Source organism: Nicotiana tomentosiformis, chromosome 5 (assembly GCF_000390325.3).
Source record: "Nicotiana tomentosiformis chromosome 5, ASM39032v3, whole genome shotgun sequence".
Lineage (NCBI taxonomy): Eukaryota > Viridiplantae > Streptophyta > Magnoliopsida > Solanales > Solanaceae > Nicotiana > Nicotiana tomentosiformis.
The window spans coordinates 105,180,124-105,197,578 of record NC_090816.1 but is presented as its reverse complement, the minus strand read 5'-3'; the positions used below and the strand labels follow the sequence as shown (position 1 = coordinate 105,197,578).

The 17,455-nt window shown below is 39.2% G+C and overlaps 1 protein-coding gene across 1 annotated transcript; it reads left to right on the top strand.

Moving 5' to 3' along the window:
- Window positions 1-1,064: 1,064 nt before the first annotated feature.
- Window positions 1,065-17,203, top strand: LOC108944284 (uncharacterized). The gene is made up of 6 exons (XM_070175187.1): window positions 1,065-1,811; window positions 2,148-2,384; window positions 2,462-2,948; window positions 3,115-3,421; window positions 3,500-3,626; window positions 16,675-17,203. Exons 1-3 carry the CDS (start codon window positions 1,743-1,745, stop codon window positions 2,564-2,566), a joined length of 411 nt encoding a protein of 136 aa, XP_070031288.1. The 5' UTR covers window positions 1,065-1,742; the 3' UTR covers window positions 2,567-2,948; window positions 3,115-3,421; window positions 3,500-3,626; window positions 16,675-17,203.
- The last annotated feature ends 252 nt before the right edge of the window (window positions 17,204-17,455 follow it).

Genomic DNA, 17,455 nt, shown 5'->3' with positions numbered 1-17,455 from the left:
TTGAGAAAACATTCTGGAAAATCTGTTGTTGATACACCGACAGGTAACACAGCAGTTCGAAGATCACCCCAGAAATATTGTGAAAAAGTTATGGGTGAAACACCTATTTTTGACTTAGGTATATTTTCACAAGAAGATAAAATCAAAAACTCGAATTATAGGCATGCAATACCTGTAGTGATTGATGAAGGTACGGTTTCAAAGAGGAATGGTAGGGCACTTCGAGATGATGATTTTGAAGAGGAAGTGTTGGTATTAAAAGCAAGAAAGAGGAGTAAAGTTAATGACGATGCTAAATCAAAAAAATAATAATAAGGATGATCCGGATTTCGGCTCTCATAAAGATGAATCTAATCACAAGGTACTATACGACTTTAAAAATATTTCATTTATGTTGTCTTATGTGGGTTTCTTAGGTAATTTAGTTCCTTTGTATGCTTTTTGTATACTGATTGTATGAGTTTTCCAGAGAAATTATATTTATATATTTTTTAATTATTATTGTTGTACATATTTTGTATGTTTAGTGTATTACAAATGAAGTTGATTGTGTATGATAGTGATTATTTGACAAAAATGACTTTTTCTTTTTTTGTATTTTCCTGTATGTTTTTTGTATGTACGCTATTTTTTGAATGTATCCGTCTTTGTAATGTAGTGCTATTGTTTGTTTGATAATAATATATTTATATATTATTTGTATGTTAGATTATATGTTTTGTATTGTGTTTTATATGTTTATATCAGATTATTTATTTATTTTTGTATGTTTTTTGTATACTGATTGCATGAGTTCACCAGAAAAATTAATTTTATATTATTTTTTTATTATTGGTGTAGTACATATTTTGTATGTTTAGTGTATTACAAATGAATTTAGTTTTATTAATTTCATATGTTTATGCAATTTTAGAAATAATACTATCGATTAAAAAATACTTTTTTGTATATACTTGTGTCATGTTTTTCTTTGTTGATATGTGGGTCGATGTATTTTTTTTTTTTAAAGATTTATCCTTACTATTTTGTTTGTTAATTCAGAGACAAAAGTTCTTTGTCAAGGAGGGTGCGAAATTTGGTGTGACTCATTGGCAATCATACACAGATCTTGAAGTATTGGAACACATCAAGGAAAATTTGCCAAGTGAACAATTAAACTTGTTTAGGGAGTCATGTTTTGAATACTTTCTCGATTTGCCCCCTAATATATACGTACACAACATCAAATGATTAATGTATTGATGAAAAGGGAGTTGAATGACTACTGTATTGACATTTTCTCTGTAGAGATCAACCGTTCAGAGGTTGAATTTTGGTTTGCGTGAATTTGGTATAGTTACTGGTCTAACATGTGTTGCGTTTGAGGGAGATTTTGGGTTTGATCCATAGGTAAGACCAAACTTAATGGACAGTTACTTCCCAAACAAGGACAAAGTAGAGAAGAAGCTTCTTCGAAATTGCTTCTTGACCAAGTCCTGGAAATGTGATGAATATGCATTCAAGCTTGCGATCTTGTACTTGATAGAGTTCTTATTTTTTTCCAATGAGAAGGACGATACTGCCGTTGACTTCTTCAGGTTTCATATAGTAGACAGTGGGCAGTTCAACTATTACCATTAGGGATAGATGTTTATAAGGCATTGCTTCATTCGGTACGTCATGTGCTTAGTACAAATGTGAATTACTATAGACTTGGTGGACTGCCTCTTGCGCTTCAAGTTTGGATATACGAGTGTTGTTCTATGGTTGAAAAACAAATTGCCGTTCGTCTTCCCGACAATAAAATACTTCGTATTCTCGGATGGACAAAGGTCAAATCCCAACTTTGGCAGAAAACCATAGAGAATCTTATGTTCACTCCAAGTTGGATCAAGGTAAAAAAACTGATTGATTTTTTTGGTATGTAATAGTTAAATTCTTAATATATACAATACATATACATCTGTCAAGTCAAAATTGTATAATACAATATTATGGCATACAAAAATAACGTAATTATCATACAATTATAATACATATTGAGTACACTATATGTATATATGTAAAATTGAATTTTTGATAGCACACTACTATGACATATAAAACTTATACGATTGTCATACAGTTATTATACAAAGTGGATTATGTTATTGTACCTTTTTTTGCAGTTTTCAAATATTGCTGCAACAACTAAAGAGTTGGAACTCATAAATTTACAGGAAAAAAGGGATTATGAAATGGAAGAACGAGGAGACAGTGCACTGCATCATTGCAATCTCCCGTTTATACCTGAAAATTCTGGAGTTGTAAAGAATAAGCCCAACCAAGCTATATTGTGGGAAGTACAACGGTTGAGAACTGCAATTGCAAAGGTTCACAGTGATTTAGATGCATTCAACACAAAGGTAGTAATTGTTTAGAAATGTATTACAATAACTTTTATCGATGTTTAATAATTTGTGATATTATGCTTGTTTCTCAGGTTGCAGGCGACTTTGTATCGATGAAGGAATTTTTCACGCAATCAATTAACAAACTCTTGGATGAAATTAGGACATCTTCATCACGTCCAATCCGAAAAAGTTGATGTTGCTATTTCACCAATGTATACAGTTATCAGACCATCCAGTAATGATCGTCACCACCACAGCAGATACGACAATGCTTGTTTCCCAGACCACAAAGAAGATGAGGTTGAGTACGCAACAGTCAATGGCAATATAAAACAACAAGGTTATTATACAATTTCATTAACTAAGTACCCTCTTTCAGTTCAATAAATATACAATATCATACATGTATCATACAATTCCTTAACTATGATACACTTTTTAGTTTTATAACTTTTATTTGTACATATAAAGATGCTGACGCCAATGTTGCACAAGTCGATGAGCCAAGCGGTGACATTATTTCTACAATTCAATATGCTCCACCCCTAAAGTCGGCTGGAAATGTAAAAAATACAGGTAATAGTACCATGATTATTGATTACACTAATTCATATGTTTAATATATTATAAATACAAATGTCATACAAGAATTTGTATTATTCATATACTGCCATGGTATATTAATTTATATTTTTATTTATTTTGTTTTAGCTTTTACTCTATCCGTTTTTCCAATATCCAGATGCTGGGCACTCTATTGTGGATGTGGACAATTCGGGATTTGATGCCTAAGTTGAAAAAATAGCAGTTACTCTTGATGATTTTGAGTTGCCTGCGACCCTTTCTCAAATTGTTCTAGTCGAAAAACAATTTGAAGAGCATTTAATCCATGCGAAAAAAAGGAAGATTGAAGATTCCTGGAAAGCATGCAAAGTCCCCATATACACAGGATTTCGACTCCGGTTGTAGCAGCTCCGTATTTTCCCAATCAACCATCCATTCACATTTAGAGAATGGTTGTACGATGGGACACATAAGAGATCATCTAGGTTTCAATTCATATATGATTGCTTATTCATACCCAACTGTATCTCAAGTTTTACAAGCTTATTTTATAACTTGTATAGGCAAAAATTTCCTTATCCGGTGGACGTGAAAAAGCTTAAGAGGCCATTTGATTTGAGAGTTAAATGAGTAGACAAGAAAGAATGGTTTTACAATTTGGCACACGCAGGGCAAGTATTGAATGACACGGTGCGTTGATGTTTCTTGATCACTATTAGCTTTTGTATAATAAATGTATACAACTATTATTTCAGTTCTGTTGCATAGTAAATAACTAAACCATTCTTACTTGTTTTTTGAAATTTTATCTTATTTTCTGCGCATCGATGTTATTCTATACTATCTAAGGAAGAGATATAAGTATGGCCCATCCAATCAAGTTCACAACTACTGATTGTTGTTTCAAGACAAGGGTCGATCTTGGCTATCGGTTACTTGCCAATGTTGCTTGGTCAGAAGTTGATTATGTGATAATACCCATTAATGTCAAGGATAAATTCCATTAGGTGTTGGGTGTATTCGACATATGCAAAAGGACCCTAATACACCAAAAACTTGTTGGTTCCCAAGTACATGCAAGTATACGTGACCGTCAAATAATAAAGTGACTCGATAGTCGGATGTCGAACCCATAGAGATTTAGATTAATCGTTAACTAAGCAAACTAAAATCAATTAACTGTCCAAAATAATTAAAAATATTATTTATCTACTAAACTACTCTTGCAAATATTGAACAAGTAATTAGCTAATTTATCAGGGACTTAAACGTGTGTTTTGGATTTTACTCAAATGAGATGAAGATTCCAGGGTTATGGTCGGTTTATCAATCCTATTAAGTTCAATAACCGCATTTGTTAATCCAGATTATCAATGGTTGCTAATTGACCGTATCATTTATATGAGTAGCATGTTCCCACAATACTACTCGTCTATCCATAACATATCAATCCTATATTCCTATGGTATTGAGTCTATCATGAACGAATATAATATGATTTTTAACTAAGCAAGACTGTAAGGTATATTCCTATCCTAACCGCAAAATCGTTCTTCGAGCCACGGGTTCAGAAACAAGCTCTCTCTAATTCTACTCTAATCTAAACATAACTTTCCTAAGCATAGCATAGATATTAAATAGAACTCAACTGCTGGCCAAACAATTAAGCAATTATGCACAGAATTAGAGAAACAACCAAATATGATAACTCAAATTAACGGTGATGTAATTAACAATCTTCAATATTCATGACAACCACAACCCTAGAAACTAAGTTTAGCTCCATATAAACATGATAGCAAAACAAGAAATCATCCAAAGAAACGTAAAGATTACTAAATTTGATGGAAGAAAGATAGAATCTAATAAATTCCGGCCTCCACGAAGGCTCTGTACTCTCCCTTGGTCCAAAATATGTCCCTCCCCCTCCCTCCCCTCAAAAATAGGTTTATAACCCCTTTTATACATGTTGGGGACGTGTAAGGTTGAAATCCCCAAGTCCCAGCCGAATGAGGACAAAATTCGCCCTTTGGCATTTTGCTTGGCGCCTGGAGCCAACTTGGACAACAAAATTTTTCCACTTCTGTAAATGGCATTTTGGTTGGTGCCTAGCACCAAACTTATACTTCCTCCAAATTCTTTTATTTTGATGTTGATTTGCATGCAAACTTTCCAAATCACTTTCAATTGACTCATACACTTATAAATAACATTATTAAGTTATAAATATTCACACAAAAATTAATAAGATCGAGGTATAATGCAAGACAAATTACATGCAAAAACATGAATTTTTAGCCAAACATCAGTGTATGACTCATTTATTGTAGCTGGGAATAATAATGCAGTTCATCAGCTTATTAACAAGTTTTCGGTTGTTATACCTGTATAGATCAAAATATGCCCTAAAATATTTAGGGCAATATAGCACTAAGGTATGGATCAGTCGAGGTCGACCAGGAAGCAACGAGGTTTGTGGTCGAGATGTCAACAACGGGCGAGATCGAACACCATTAGTAGAGTTGTAACGTCTAGTTTTTAAAATGGGATATTAAAGAGAATATTCTAGTGAATATTCTCTGCACTTGTAATATTAGGGTGTGTTAGGGGTATGTCTCATATATATAGAAAAAGAGACAGTGAAGTAGGGCATGCAACATTCATTTGATAAGAACAGACTTTTGATAAAAGATTCTCTCTCTCTCTCTCTCTCTCTCATAAAGATACAAACACTACATTTTTATCAAGACTCTTGTAGATATTATTTGATACTTTTCCATCAGATCCGAGAATAATTCGAATATTCTAGAATTTTTCTGTCACTCATCATTGTCAAGAGGAAAAATCATCTAGTTCATCCTTTATTGGGTGAGCCACTTCTCCTATTTATTTAAATGCCATTTAGTGTTATTTATTGCTTGTTCTTCATCCATTATTGCTCGTACCCTTTGGAATAGATAATGCATGTTATTATCAACCTACCTCCATATCTGTCCATCAGTCACGTTTTCGGAATTCACATCTAGAGAAATTATTATTAACTAAGTTTAACACATTATTATATAAACTCAACTGCTTTAGCCGAAAGTTATACTTTTTAGTTTAACAATTTGGCGCCGTCTGTGGGGATTTCCTAGTTAAATTTTTAGTTTCTTCTAGATCTGCAACTAACACAGATCGCTAACGTAAAAAAGAAGAAGCAAGAACAAGATCTCCTTTCTTTGTATGCACAAACCCACTATGGTAGGTAACAGAGAAGAAATGACGAGAATAATAAGTGACCTCCCAACCAACCTCATGAACATCATTAATTAGAGGTGAAAAAAAGCGAACGAAGATGCAACGCCCATTGCCTCCCCTAGGCTAGATAGGTCACCCCCTCCTCACTACAGCATCACAAAATCTCTTGGTAAGGGAGACTCCACATATGTGGTGGAAGAGACGCCCCAGCTATAAAAAAGCTCCTCGAAGCATGGCTAGCCGACGCGCTAACTGGCATCCTCAACAAGTCTGCCTGAGACGCGACTGTGGAAATTGCAAGGATTTGCACTGTGCAACGGGCGAATGAACAGTGTGACCAACTCCCTCCACCTCCAACAACATGTATTACTCACAACGTCATTGATAATGTAGGTGATAACGCTCTTGAAACCATTTTTAAAATGATGGAAGAAATGGAGAACGAGAATAAGGTACTCCGAGATCAAATGAAAGAACACTAGAAAATGGTCGATAAAATACCGGGCGCCCCCAAACTGTTACCAAAGAGAGACACCGGTCGATTTGTTGAGCAGCCATACAGTGACGATGTAGCCCCATATGCCATACTGAAGACCTTCAAAATGACACCCTGCATAAAAATATATGATGGCGCGATTGACCCTGAAGATCATGTGACTCACTACGTCACCGCCGTGTAAGGAAATGATCTCTCCAAAGAAAAAGTATTCTCCATTTTGTTGAAGATATTTGACGAAACCCTCACAGGAGGAGCATTGACATAGTATTCACAACTATCTGCGTGCTCCATTTAAAATTTCGAAGAGATGGCCGACAAGTTCATAACAGCCCATGTTGGGGCCAAGAAAGCCGAGGCAAGAGTGAACGCCATATTTTCTATTAAGCAATCTCTAGGAGAGGGACTGATGGATTTCATCGCCCGTTTCAACCGAGTAAGGATAACCCTACTGAATGTGTCAGAAAAGATGGCAGTCGCAGCCTTCCAGAATGGGATGAGTAGGGATGGTTCGAGGGCGACTAGAAAGCTATTGAGTCAACTGATGATGTATCCCCCAACCAGGGACCATCCACATGATCATCGGCGATGGCGGAAAAGATGCTTCCATCAACAGCATAAAGTTCATCACTACCCATAAGCTCAAACAGTCGATCACTCATGAGCGGTATGACGAACTCGAAGAAAGTATCATCTTCGATAAGTAAGATACCAACGGTTTGGTTTTCCCTCACTATGATGGCCTTGTTATTACTTTATGAATTTTAGATATTGATGTGAGACACATTATGGTAGACAATGCGAGTGGAGTGTGCATTATCCATCCTCGAGTACTTACACAAATGAAACTCAAAGATAAGATAGCACCGCGTTGCATCACGCTAACTGGTTTTAACAATGCAACTGAGTGAACATCAGGTGAAATCATGCTCCCCATTCTGGCCGGTGGAGTCACTTTGGAGACCACGTTCCACATCATGGACCAAGAAACAACATACAATGCCATAGTAGGGCGACTATGGATATACACCATGAGTGCCATCCCCTCCAGCTTATACCAGGTCCTCAAATTCCTGACTCCCTAGGGGATATTCAGCATACGAGGGGAATAACGCACATCCCAAGAATGCTACCGCATAGCCCTAGACTACACGACTACTCAACAAGCAAAGGACCAAGAAAAAGAGGCATAACAATCAACAGGGTCGAGGTCGTTATGTAATGATAGCGAAGACGTCATCAGAGACACCGATATGGTCGAAGCTACGGATCGACCATAGAAGACCTTAACCCCGTTCAATTAGACACTAACGATCACAACAAGAAAGCTTACATCGGCTGCATACTTTAGGAACCAGGTAATTTCCATCAATTCTTAACTACTAACGTAGATTTGATTGCTTTCAGCCATGTAGATATGCCGGGTATCCCAAAGGAAATTGCCACGCATTAACTAAACGTTGACCCATTCTACCCCTCGATGAGGCAGGTCATGCGTAAGTTCAACTCTGCGATTTATGATGCGAAACGAGAAGAAGTGGAAAAACTATTGGAAAATGGCTCCATCAGGGAGTTGAAGTATCCCCAATGGGCCGCCAACATGGTGATGGTGAAAAAGAAGAATGGGAAATGGTGGATGTGTTTGGATTTCACTGCTTTGAACAAAGCATGCCCCAAGGATTTGTTTCCATTACCCCATATCGACCAACTCATCGACTCAATGGATGTGCATGAATTACTGAGCTTCTTGGACACCTATTCAGGCTACAATCAAATCCTCATGGAAGAAGAAGATCAGGAGAAAACTACATTCATCACCCACCAGGGGAAGTACTACTACAGGGTTATGCCCTTCGAGCTGAAAAATACAGGGGCAATTTACCAAAGGTTGGTGGCGAGGATGTTCAAAGACCAGCTCGGAAAAATAATGGAAGTCTACATAGACGACATATTAGTCAAGTCCAAAAGGAAGGAAGATCACATTGACTATCTAAGAGAGACCTTTGACATACTCAGACGATACATAATGAAACTAAACCTCAAAAAATATGCGTTCGGTGTGGCCTCGAGAAAATTTATGGGTTTCGTGGTATCATAGAAAGGAATCGAGGTCAATCCTGATCAAACCAAAGCTATCGAGGGGATACCAGAACACTTGACCACCAAACAATTGGTTCAGAGGTAGACAGGCTGAATCACTGCCCTTCCAAGATTCATCTCATGATCACCAGATAGGTGTCACAGATTCTTTGGCGTACTCAAAAAGGATAACGGCTTCCAATGGACTTCTGAGTGCGTCCAAGCCCTAAAGGAGTTGAAAGAGTACCTATCATCACCACCACTGCTTTCAAAGCCGGAGCCAGGGGAACGTTTCCTCGTTTACCTCGCTGTATATGAAGTAGCTGTAAGCGCAGTCCTGGTTCGAGAAAATAAAGGTACTTAGTCGCTTATCTATTACATTAGTAAAATATTAGTCGATGCCGATATGAGGTACCCCCACCTCAAAAAATTAGCCCTGGCCTTAGTCATAGCTTTGCAAAAGCTTAGACCATATTTCCAGTGCTACCCTATCTCGGTCGTCACGACTTTCCCCCAAAGGAGCATTTTGTATAAACCCGAGCTATCAGGAAGGTTGGCCAAATGAGTCATCGAACTAAGCGAGCACGATATAACATATCAACCGCTAACATCGATAAAGTCTCAAGTACTCGATGACTTTGTCACTGACTTCAACGCAAAAGTAATTCTTGAAGTTGAAAGAGAAGCCGCTTACGCTTTTCCCCAAACACAGGACCTCTGGGTCCTGTACATAGACGGTGTGTCTAATGCATCAAGGTCTGGACTGGGACTCGTACTCAAAGTCCCAACCGGTGAAGTGATTCACCAGTCTATAAGGTGCCCAAATATGACTAACAGCGAGGCTGAGTATGAGACCATAATTGCAAGTTTAAGCCTTTCATTCAAGTATGAGGAGAAACGCTTAAGACTATGCTGCGATTTCCAACTCGTAGTCAACCAAGTCACATGGACTTTCCAAATCAAGGAACAAAGGTTACGGAAATATCAGTCCAAAATCTTCAAGTTGCTGCCCGAGTTCGATGAATGTCAACTCGACCAGATCCCACGAGCACAGAACGCTGAGGCGGACAACCTCACCAAACTAGCCGCAACCACCAAAAACATTGGAACCGGAGACAGAAGTGTAGTCCAACTTCTCAACTCGTCTATAGACCAAATTGAGGTAAGAACCATAAACCTGACTTGGGAATGGAGCAACCGTATTGTTACATACTTGCAGGACGGCATACTCCCAGGTGATAATAACGAGGCCAAGAAACTAAGAATGCAAGCAGCCAGGTACAAAATCATCCACAACGACTTGTATAAGGGAACATACGACGACCCTCTAGCAAAATGCTTAGGCCCAAATCAGATGTGTCGCGTCCTTGAAGAGGTCCAGAAAGTCCATTGTAGAGATCATTCTGGCAATCGGGCTTTGGTCAGATGCCTCATACGAGCAGGGCATTACTCGCCCACCATGAAAGGTTAGGCCACTGACTTCATGAAGCAATGCGAGAAATGCCAAAAGTATGCCTAATGATTCACCAAGAGGCGAACACCTCCACTCGATCACCTTACCTAGACCGTTCACAAATGGGGGATGGATATCATGGCCCCCCTCCCAGCAGGGCGAGGTAACGTACGATTCCTTCTGGTTTTAACTGACTATTTCTCTAAGTGGTTGGAAGCAGGAGCGTTTGCCCAAATACGTGAATAAGATATGATCACCTTTTAATGGAAAAATATCATATGCCGGTTCGGCCTCCCCAAAGAGATTAGCTGCGATAACGGACCTCAATTCATGGGGAAGAAGGTCGTTGAAGTTTTTGAGAAGTGGCGTATCAAAAGAATACTTTCGACGCCATACCACCCCTCGGGAAATGGGCTAGCGGATTCCTCCAACAAGTAGATACTAGACATCACGAAGAAGAAACTCGAAGATGCCAATGGACTATGGCCGAAAATATTACCAGACGTATTATGGTGCTATAGAACAACGCCGAAGACAAGCACAAGAGAGACACCCTACTATTTAGTCTATAGGACTGATGTAGTAATACCAGTCGAGGTCGGAGAACCCAGTCTAAGATAATCCCACGAGAGCGGACCAAGGAACGATGATAGCAGAAGGTAGGAACTCGACGAAGTCGAAGAACAAAGAGACATGGCCTACATAAGAATGATTGCCCAAAAACAACAAGCAGAACACTATTACAGCAAAAAGGCAAAGGTCATGCCGCTCAAAGTCAAGGACTATGTTCTTAAAGCTAAAACACAAGCAAGCAAAGACCCACGGGAAGGCAAACTAGGAACAAATTGGAACGGCTCGTACAAAATCACAGCAACAACGAACAAAGGATCATTCAAACTAGAAACAATGGAAGGAAAGCTACTACTAAACAACTAGAATATTACCCACCTCAAGTACTTCAATTTCTAAGAGATAAAGCATCCCCCAAGTTGTACTCTTTTTTCCCTCACTTGAGTTTTGTCCAAATTGGGTTTTCTCAAGGAGGTTTTTAACGAGGCGATGAAGGGGACACTTCAAGTCGAAGTACACAAAGATGGAGGCATATGACGGTCAATTCATTGCTCGACTTTTCATGCCTTCTCTAGGTCAACCAATGAAGGGACTAGATGGACCGGGATTGGCATTGAAACACCAACAAATGACCGAAAATTTGTAAATTTCTCCAATTGTATGAACAAAGAAACAATGCATGAAGTTTATTTTCTATTTCTCCAAATGTACATCCAAGGCAACAATGCTTAAAGTTTACGATGTCGACAAACTCCGCACCTAGAAGCATATCATTCTAAACGTAGGTTATGTTCGACCTTGTTCGAATTAACACCTACCGGCCCTCGACCATAATTAAAATGTAGGTTATGTTCGAACACGTTCGAACTAACACCTACCGGCCTTCGGCCATAATTAAACGTAGGTTATGTTCAACCTTGTTCGAACTAACACCTTCTGGCCCTCGTCAATAATTAATCGTAGGTTATGTTCGACCTCGTTCGAACTAACACCTACCAGCCCTCAGCTACAATTAAATGTAGGTTATGTTCAACCTTGTTTGAACTAAAACCTTCTAGCCCTCAGCCATAATTAAACATAGATTCGACCTTGTTCGAACTAAATCCTACCGGCCCTCGGCCATAATTAAACGTAGGTTATGTTAAACCTTGTTCGAAGTAACACCTACTGGCCCTCATTCATAATTAAACATAGGTTATGTTCGAGATTGTTTGACCTAACACATACCGGCCCTCGGCCACACATAAATGTAGGTTACGTTCACCTTGTTTGAACTAACACCTACCGGCCCTCGGCCATAATTAAACGTAAGTTATGTTCGACCTTGTTCGAACTAACACCTATTGTCCCTCGTCAATAGTTAAACATGCGTTATGTTCGACCTTATTTGAACTAACACCTACTGATCCTCAGCGATAATTAAACTTAGGATATGTTCGATCTTACTCGAACTAAGTGATTACGGCTAGAAAATCAAGGCAACCACGCGACAAAATCAATAAAAATAATACAAGTACAAACTAGAGGAAGAAAATCAGATGCAAATAACAAAGTTGGCATTTCATACTTAGAACATCTTTACAAAATCTCATGAAGACGCCACCAACTACACACAAAGATATACAGAAAAAACCAAAAAGAAAACTACTGGCCACCACCTTCATTGCCTACAACATCCTCGCCGGCCTGGCCTTTAACTACGTCACCCTCTCCACCTTTAACAGCCTCGCCATCGCCGCCTTCGCCCTCAGGATATGAAGTATCATACCAAGAGTTTTGCTCAAATCGGTCTACATCTTCATCCCTCTCTTTCTCGCCGGCTTCTGGCGTAATAGGATCATACCCACAAGCGACTTGAGCTTCACGAGCCTTGACATGAGCATCTTCAAGGGCGGCCCCAGAAATAAATACCGCCGCGTGCAAATCTCGGAACACATCCAACTGGTCCTCAACATGAATCCACTCCTCGCATAATTCTAGAGGAACATTAGGAAAGTTTGAAGTATGAGAAGAGGGCACTCACACCAGTAATTGGGCCTTCTCGGCCTCAAGGGCAACAACTCGGTCGTAGTTAGAATTCTTATTCTCTAACTCTCTAATCCTCTCATCAAGAAGCTCATCTTATAACTTTACTATTTCCAAGTCGTTTTGTCGCTCAGAATGGAGGGTCCGGATCACTACCTCAAGGGCCTCCATCATCCTCAAAGCCCCCAACCGAGCTAACTCCGCCCTATCCAACTCGTTCTGCTTCTCGGTGATCTCGCCATGAAGAACCTCCATCTGCAGGCAACACCCATCTAATTACATGCACAACTCGATCACCTGCTTCTGGAGGTTTCCGCACTGAACCTCCACGACCATACTAACCTCAAGCTCTTCTTCTTTATTTCTCAACGTCCCCTCAAGGACACTGCATTTATCGATAACCTTCACTAGCTCATCATCTTTTTTGCTTTAACTTGTCCTAAAAGGTACAGAAATTTCCGCCGTCACCAAAACACCTATGGATTCCCCGATACTTGCCACGGTACTCAAAGTATTTGCACTAAAGTTTCCTAAAGATAGCCTCACACCTATCCTCCCTTCAAGCGCTTTTGATTTCCAAGATCACGGTCTGTAATAAAAAAAAGAGAGTTAAACATGAGAATGCCTATGCCGACGAGAACAAAACACTTAAACGAAGACCAAAAATATGAAAACAACAGACAAGAAAATGAAGCCTTGAAAACATTACCATGAGAGCGAGGTCGGCGATGCTCCTCGATAAGGTGGCATCGTCCCATTAGCCGGCGAAGAAGCACCGTTAGTCGATCACGAAGTCAATGGCCCATCTTGTCGTAAAGTATCAGAATCCTTTGCAGAAGGCCCTTCGACTTCCGTCGTCACCAAAAGGAAGGGATAAGCCCTCTACAACCTCAGCCGATATCGGGACCTTAGACACCAACTTGTCGTCATCTTCAAGTATTATAGTCACTGTATCGTGGATGGTAAATCCATCCATCATAGAATCTATAGCCCAAGCAACCCCGTCACCAACATCCACTGACCTTCTCTTGCGGGGTACCAAATCCCCATCGCTTGGAGATAATTCCTCCTCCTGGTCTACAAGACGGAATAAAGGTGAAGCAGGAAGATCTGCTGTCAAAATATTTGCAGGAAGAGAAGAAATAGATGTTGAGGCAGCAGTAGACGGGCCCAAAGACTGAGCGTACCTAGGCGCAGTCGAGGAGGGAACCGAAACGGAAGAGCGAGTAGGCCTAGCCACGGTCGGAGGGGTGATAAATGCCAAAGAGGAGGCAACTTTCCTCTTACGAAATGTAGGAGGGGAAGCTCTCAGCCTCTTCAAAGATCCTCGGGCAAGAAAAGAAAGAATTTAAAAAGATTATCACTATCAGTAAAAGAAAACTATAAGAAATAGGCGACTAAGAGGCAAAAAAAAAACAGACGAGCTCACCGGTCAAGGAAGGAGCAGGCCCAAACCTCTTAAAAATAACCGACCACTCACGAATCCCCACGATGTGAGGGAGAACCCGGCCAATCCAATCAGAAATGTTCCCGACCAAAGGAGGAGGCATTGTCTTGGCTGCATAAGAATGGAAAAAAATTTCAAAACCCACGACTAGAACAAGCAAAACTAATGTTTCAACGAAGAAGGGTTAGACGCGTACGAGTATAATTCCACGTATCGGGGAAGCCGTTTATGTTGGCCACAACGTCCTCGGTTCTGACGAAGAAACATTTGTGCCAAAACTACCGGCTTGCCTTATCATCCATCTTCACCACCGGGCACTTTCCCCCTCGATGAAGAAGGTTTAACATTGCCCCTATAGAAACTAGGGGAGACGAGATGCATCAAATGTTGAAGGGTGATCTCGACCCCGAACTATTCCGCGAACTTAGTAAACATCCCAATGAGCTCGTATATATATGGTGCAAGCTGAGTTGGACAAACGCCGTACAAATAGCAGAATTCCTATGCCAAGGGGAGAAGGGGAAGAGTGTAGCCAACATGAAAAGGGTAGGCATATAACTCACAATACCCAGGACGGTGGACGTGTACCACGTCCTGCCCTGCGGGGACCAACTCGATGTGAGAGGGAATGTGATATTTAGTCGTAAGCTCTAATAAATCAGCCTATTTCATCGTCGTCTCAGAGATCTCGGGCTCAGCCTCAGCCTCAAGTGCCTTTGTAAAGTCAGACTTGACTTTATCACCACGAGGAATTACCTCTTCCACCATGGGAAAGTTCTCATCTTCCACGGACATAGAGATGTCCTCCGTGCGAGGAAGCGAGACTATCGCCTGGGGAACCAGGTCATTTCCCTCACTGGGACCAGAAGATACTTTAACCATTGTTTTGAAGAAATAGAGGGTATTCATATAACGAAAAGTTAAACGCAAAGAGGATATCTAGAGTAGGGAAGGAGGATACACAACAATGCAATAAGAAGAAAGATGTGCAAGGTTTCGATATGGAAAATTTGTAAAACACGAGTGTGTGCCCTCACATCCTTATTTATAAGAATTCGGGAATCAAAACCAAGAAATTATGCCATCATTACCTAGCACAGATATCGAAGCGGCATATCCAATAACAGATACACGTAAAACAATGCAAAGCATCGAGAAAATACACCATAATGACGCATAATGTCATGACGTCACTTTGATCTGGAAATGATACAACCTTAAAAGTTTCGGCTCACGAAAGTCCATGTCTCCATCTCGTTCCATCTACTCGACCATGACAAACAGAATCCGAATTAGGACAAAATTCATCCTTTGGCATCTCGCTTGGCACCTGACGCCAACCTGGATATCAAACTTTTTCCACTTCTGTCAATGGCATTTTTGTTGGTGCCTGGCACCAACCTGGGCACCAAACTTATACTTCCTCCAAATTCTTCCATTTTGACGTCAATTTGCATCCAAATTTTCCAAATCACTTTCGATTGACTCCTACACTTACGAATAACATTATTAAGCTCGAGTCACAAATATTCACACAAATATTTATAAGATCGAGGTATAATGCAAGGCAAATTACATGCAAAAATATGGATTTTTAGCCAAACATTAGTGTATGACTCATTTATTGCAGCTGGGAATAATAATGCAGTTCATCAACTTATTAACAAGTTTTCAGTTGTTATACCTATATAGATCAAAATATTTCCTAAATTATTTAGGGCAATATATCACTATGGTATGGATCAGTCGAGGTCGACCAGAAAACGATGAGGTTTGTAGTCGAAATGTCAACAATGGGCGATACCGAACACCATTAGTAGAGTTGTAATAGCTAATTTTTAAAATGTGATATTAAAGAGAATATTTTAGTGGATATTCTTTGCACTTATACTATTAGGGAGTGTTAAGGGTATGTCTCATATATATAGAAAAAGAGACAGTGATGCCTTTAGGGCATGCAACATTCATTTGATAAGAATAGACTTTTGATAAAAGATTCTCTCGCTCTTATAAAGATAGAAACACTACTTTTTCATCAAGATTCTTGTTGATATTATTTGACACTTTTACATCAGATCCGAGAATAATTCGAATATTCTAGGATTTGTCTGTCACTCATCATTGTCATGAGGGACAATCATCTAGTTCATCCTTTATTGGGTGAACCACTTCTCCTATTTATTTAAATGCTATTTATTGTTATTTATTGCCAGTTCTTCTTCCATTATTGCTCATATCTTTCGAAATAGTTAATGCATGTTATTGTCATCCTACCTCCAGATCTGTCTAACGTTAGTCACTTTTTCGGAATTCACATCTAGAGAAATTATTATTAACTAAGTTTAACCCATTATTATATAAACTCAATTATTTTAGCCGAAAGTTATACTTTTTGGTCGAATAATACTTCTTTTCCTCCAATACTTAGACTTCTACGGGAAGCGGACTGACATAAAATTCAAAACCACTCCAGCCTATATTGAAAAAAGTATTTCAGAACCATTGAAAGTTCAGTGGTTACTTACCGAGGTTCCTCAGCAGAAGTTTGGCTCATTGTATGTATATTTAAAATATTAGTTTCAATAATAATGGTATTCTTTTTCTGTGTTTCATACAAGTTTGTACATTTTAGCATGTGTTTATCTGCTACTTTAATGCTTGCATGGACTGCGGGGTTTATGTTGCAGTATTTGTAGAGTATGTTAGTATTTGGGAGTTTTCAATTCCAAGTGTCAATTTTAATGTCGAAAAGCATCATAAACGCTTTGGAGCTCTCCTTTGGGATTACGCACGAAGGAAACAAGAATTGGGGGCTATTAGTGATAGTGAGGTCACCGAAAGGATTGCAAGGAGGAGTGATGGTCTACCAAAGAAACAAAGATTCAGAGTTCGCAACAAATAGGTTACAAGAAATTTGGAGAAGATGTCTTTTGGGAACTTGGATTGTATGCCATAGCTTGGATTTGTAAAAGCCCTTTAATGCACTGATTAGTTGACAAAAACCCACTTACTTAAGCATCAAGCGAAATTAATCCACTTACCATACGAAAAATTAACTAGGAATACATACATTTCTTTGCATGTTAATATTATATTTGTATATTTTTCAAAAGTAATTACCTTTTTCACATGACCTTTTCACCCTGAATTGGAATTTGTTCATAAATGCATAATGCTTCATCACTCTGACAATCATACATTTGTCTTGA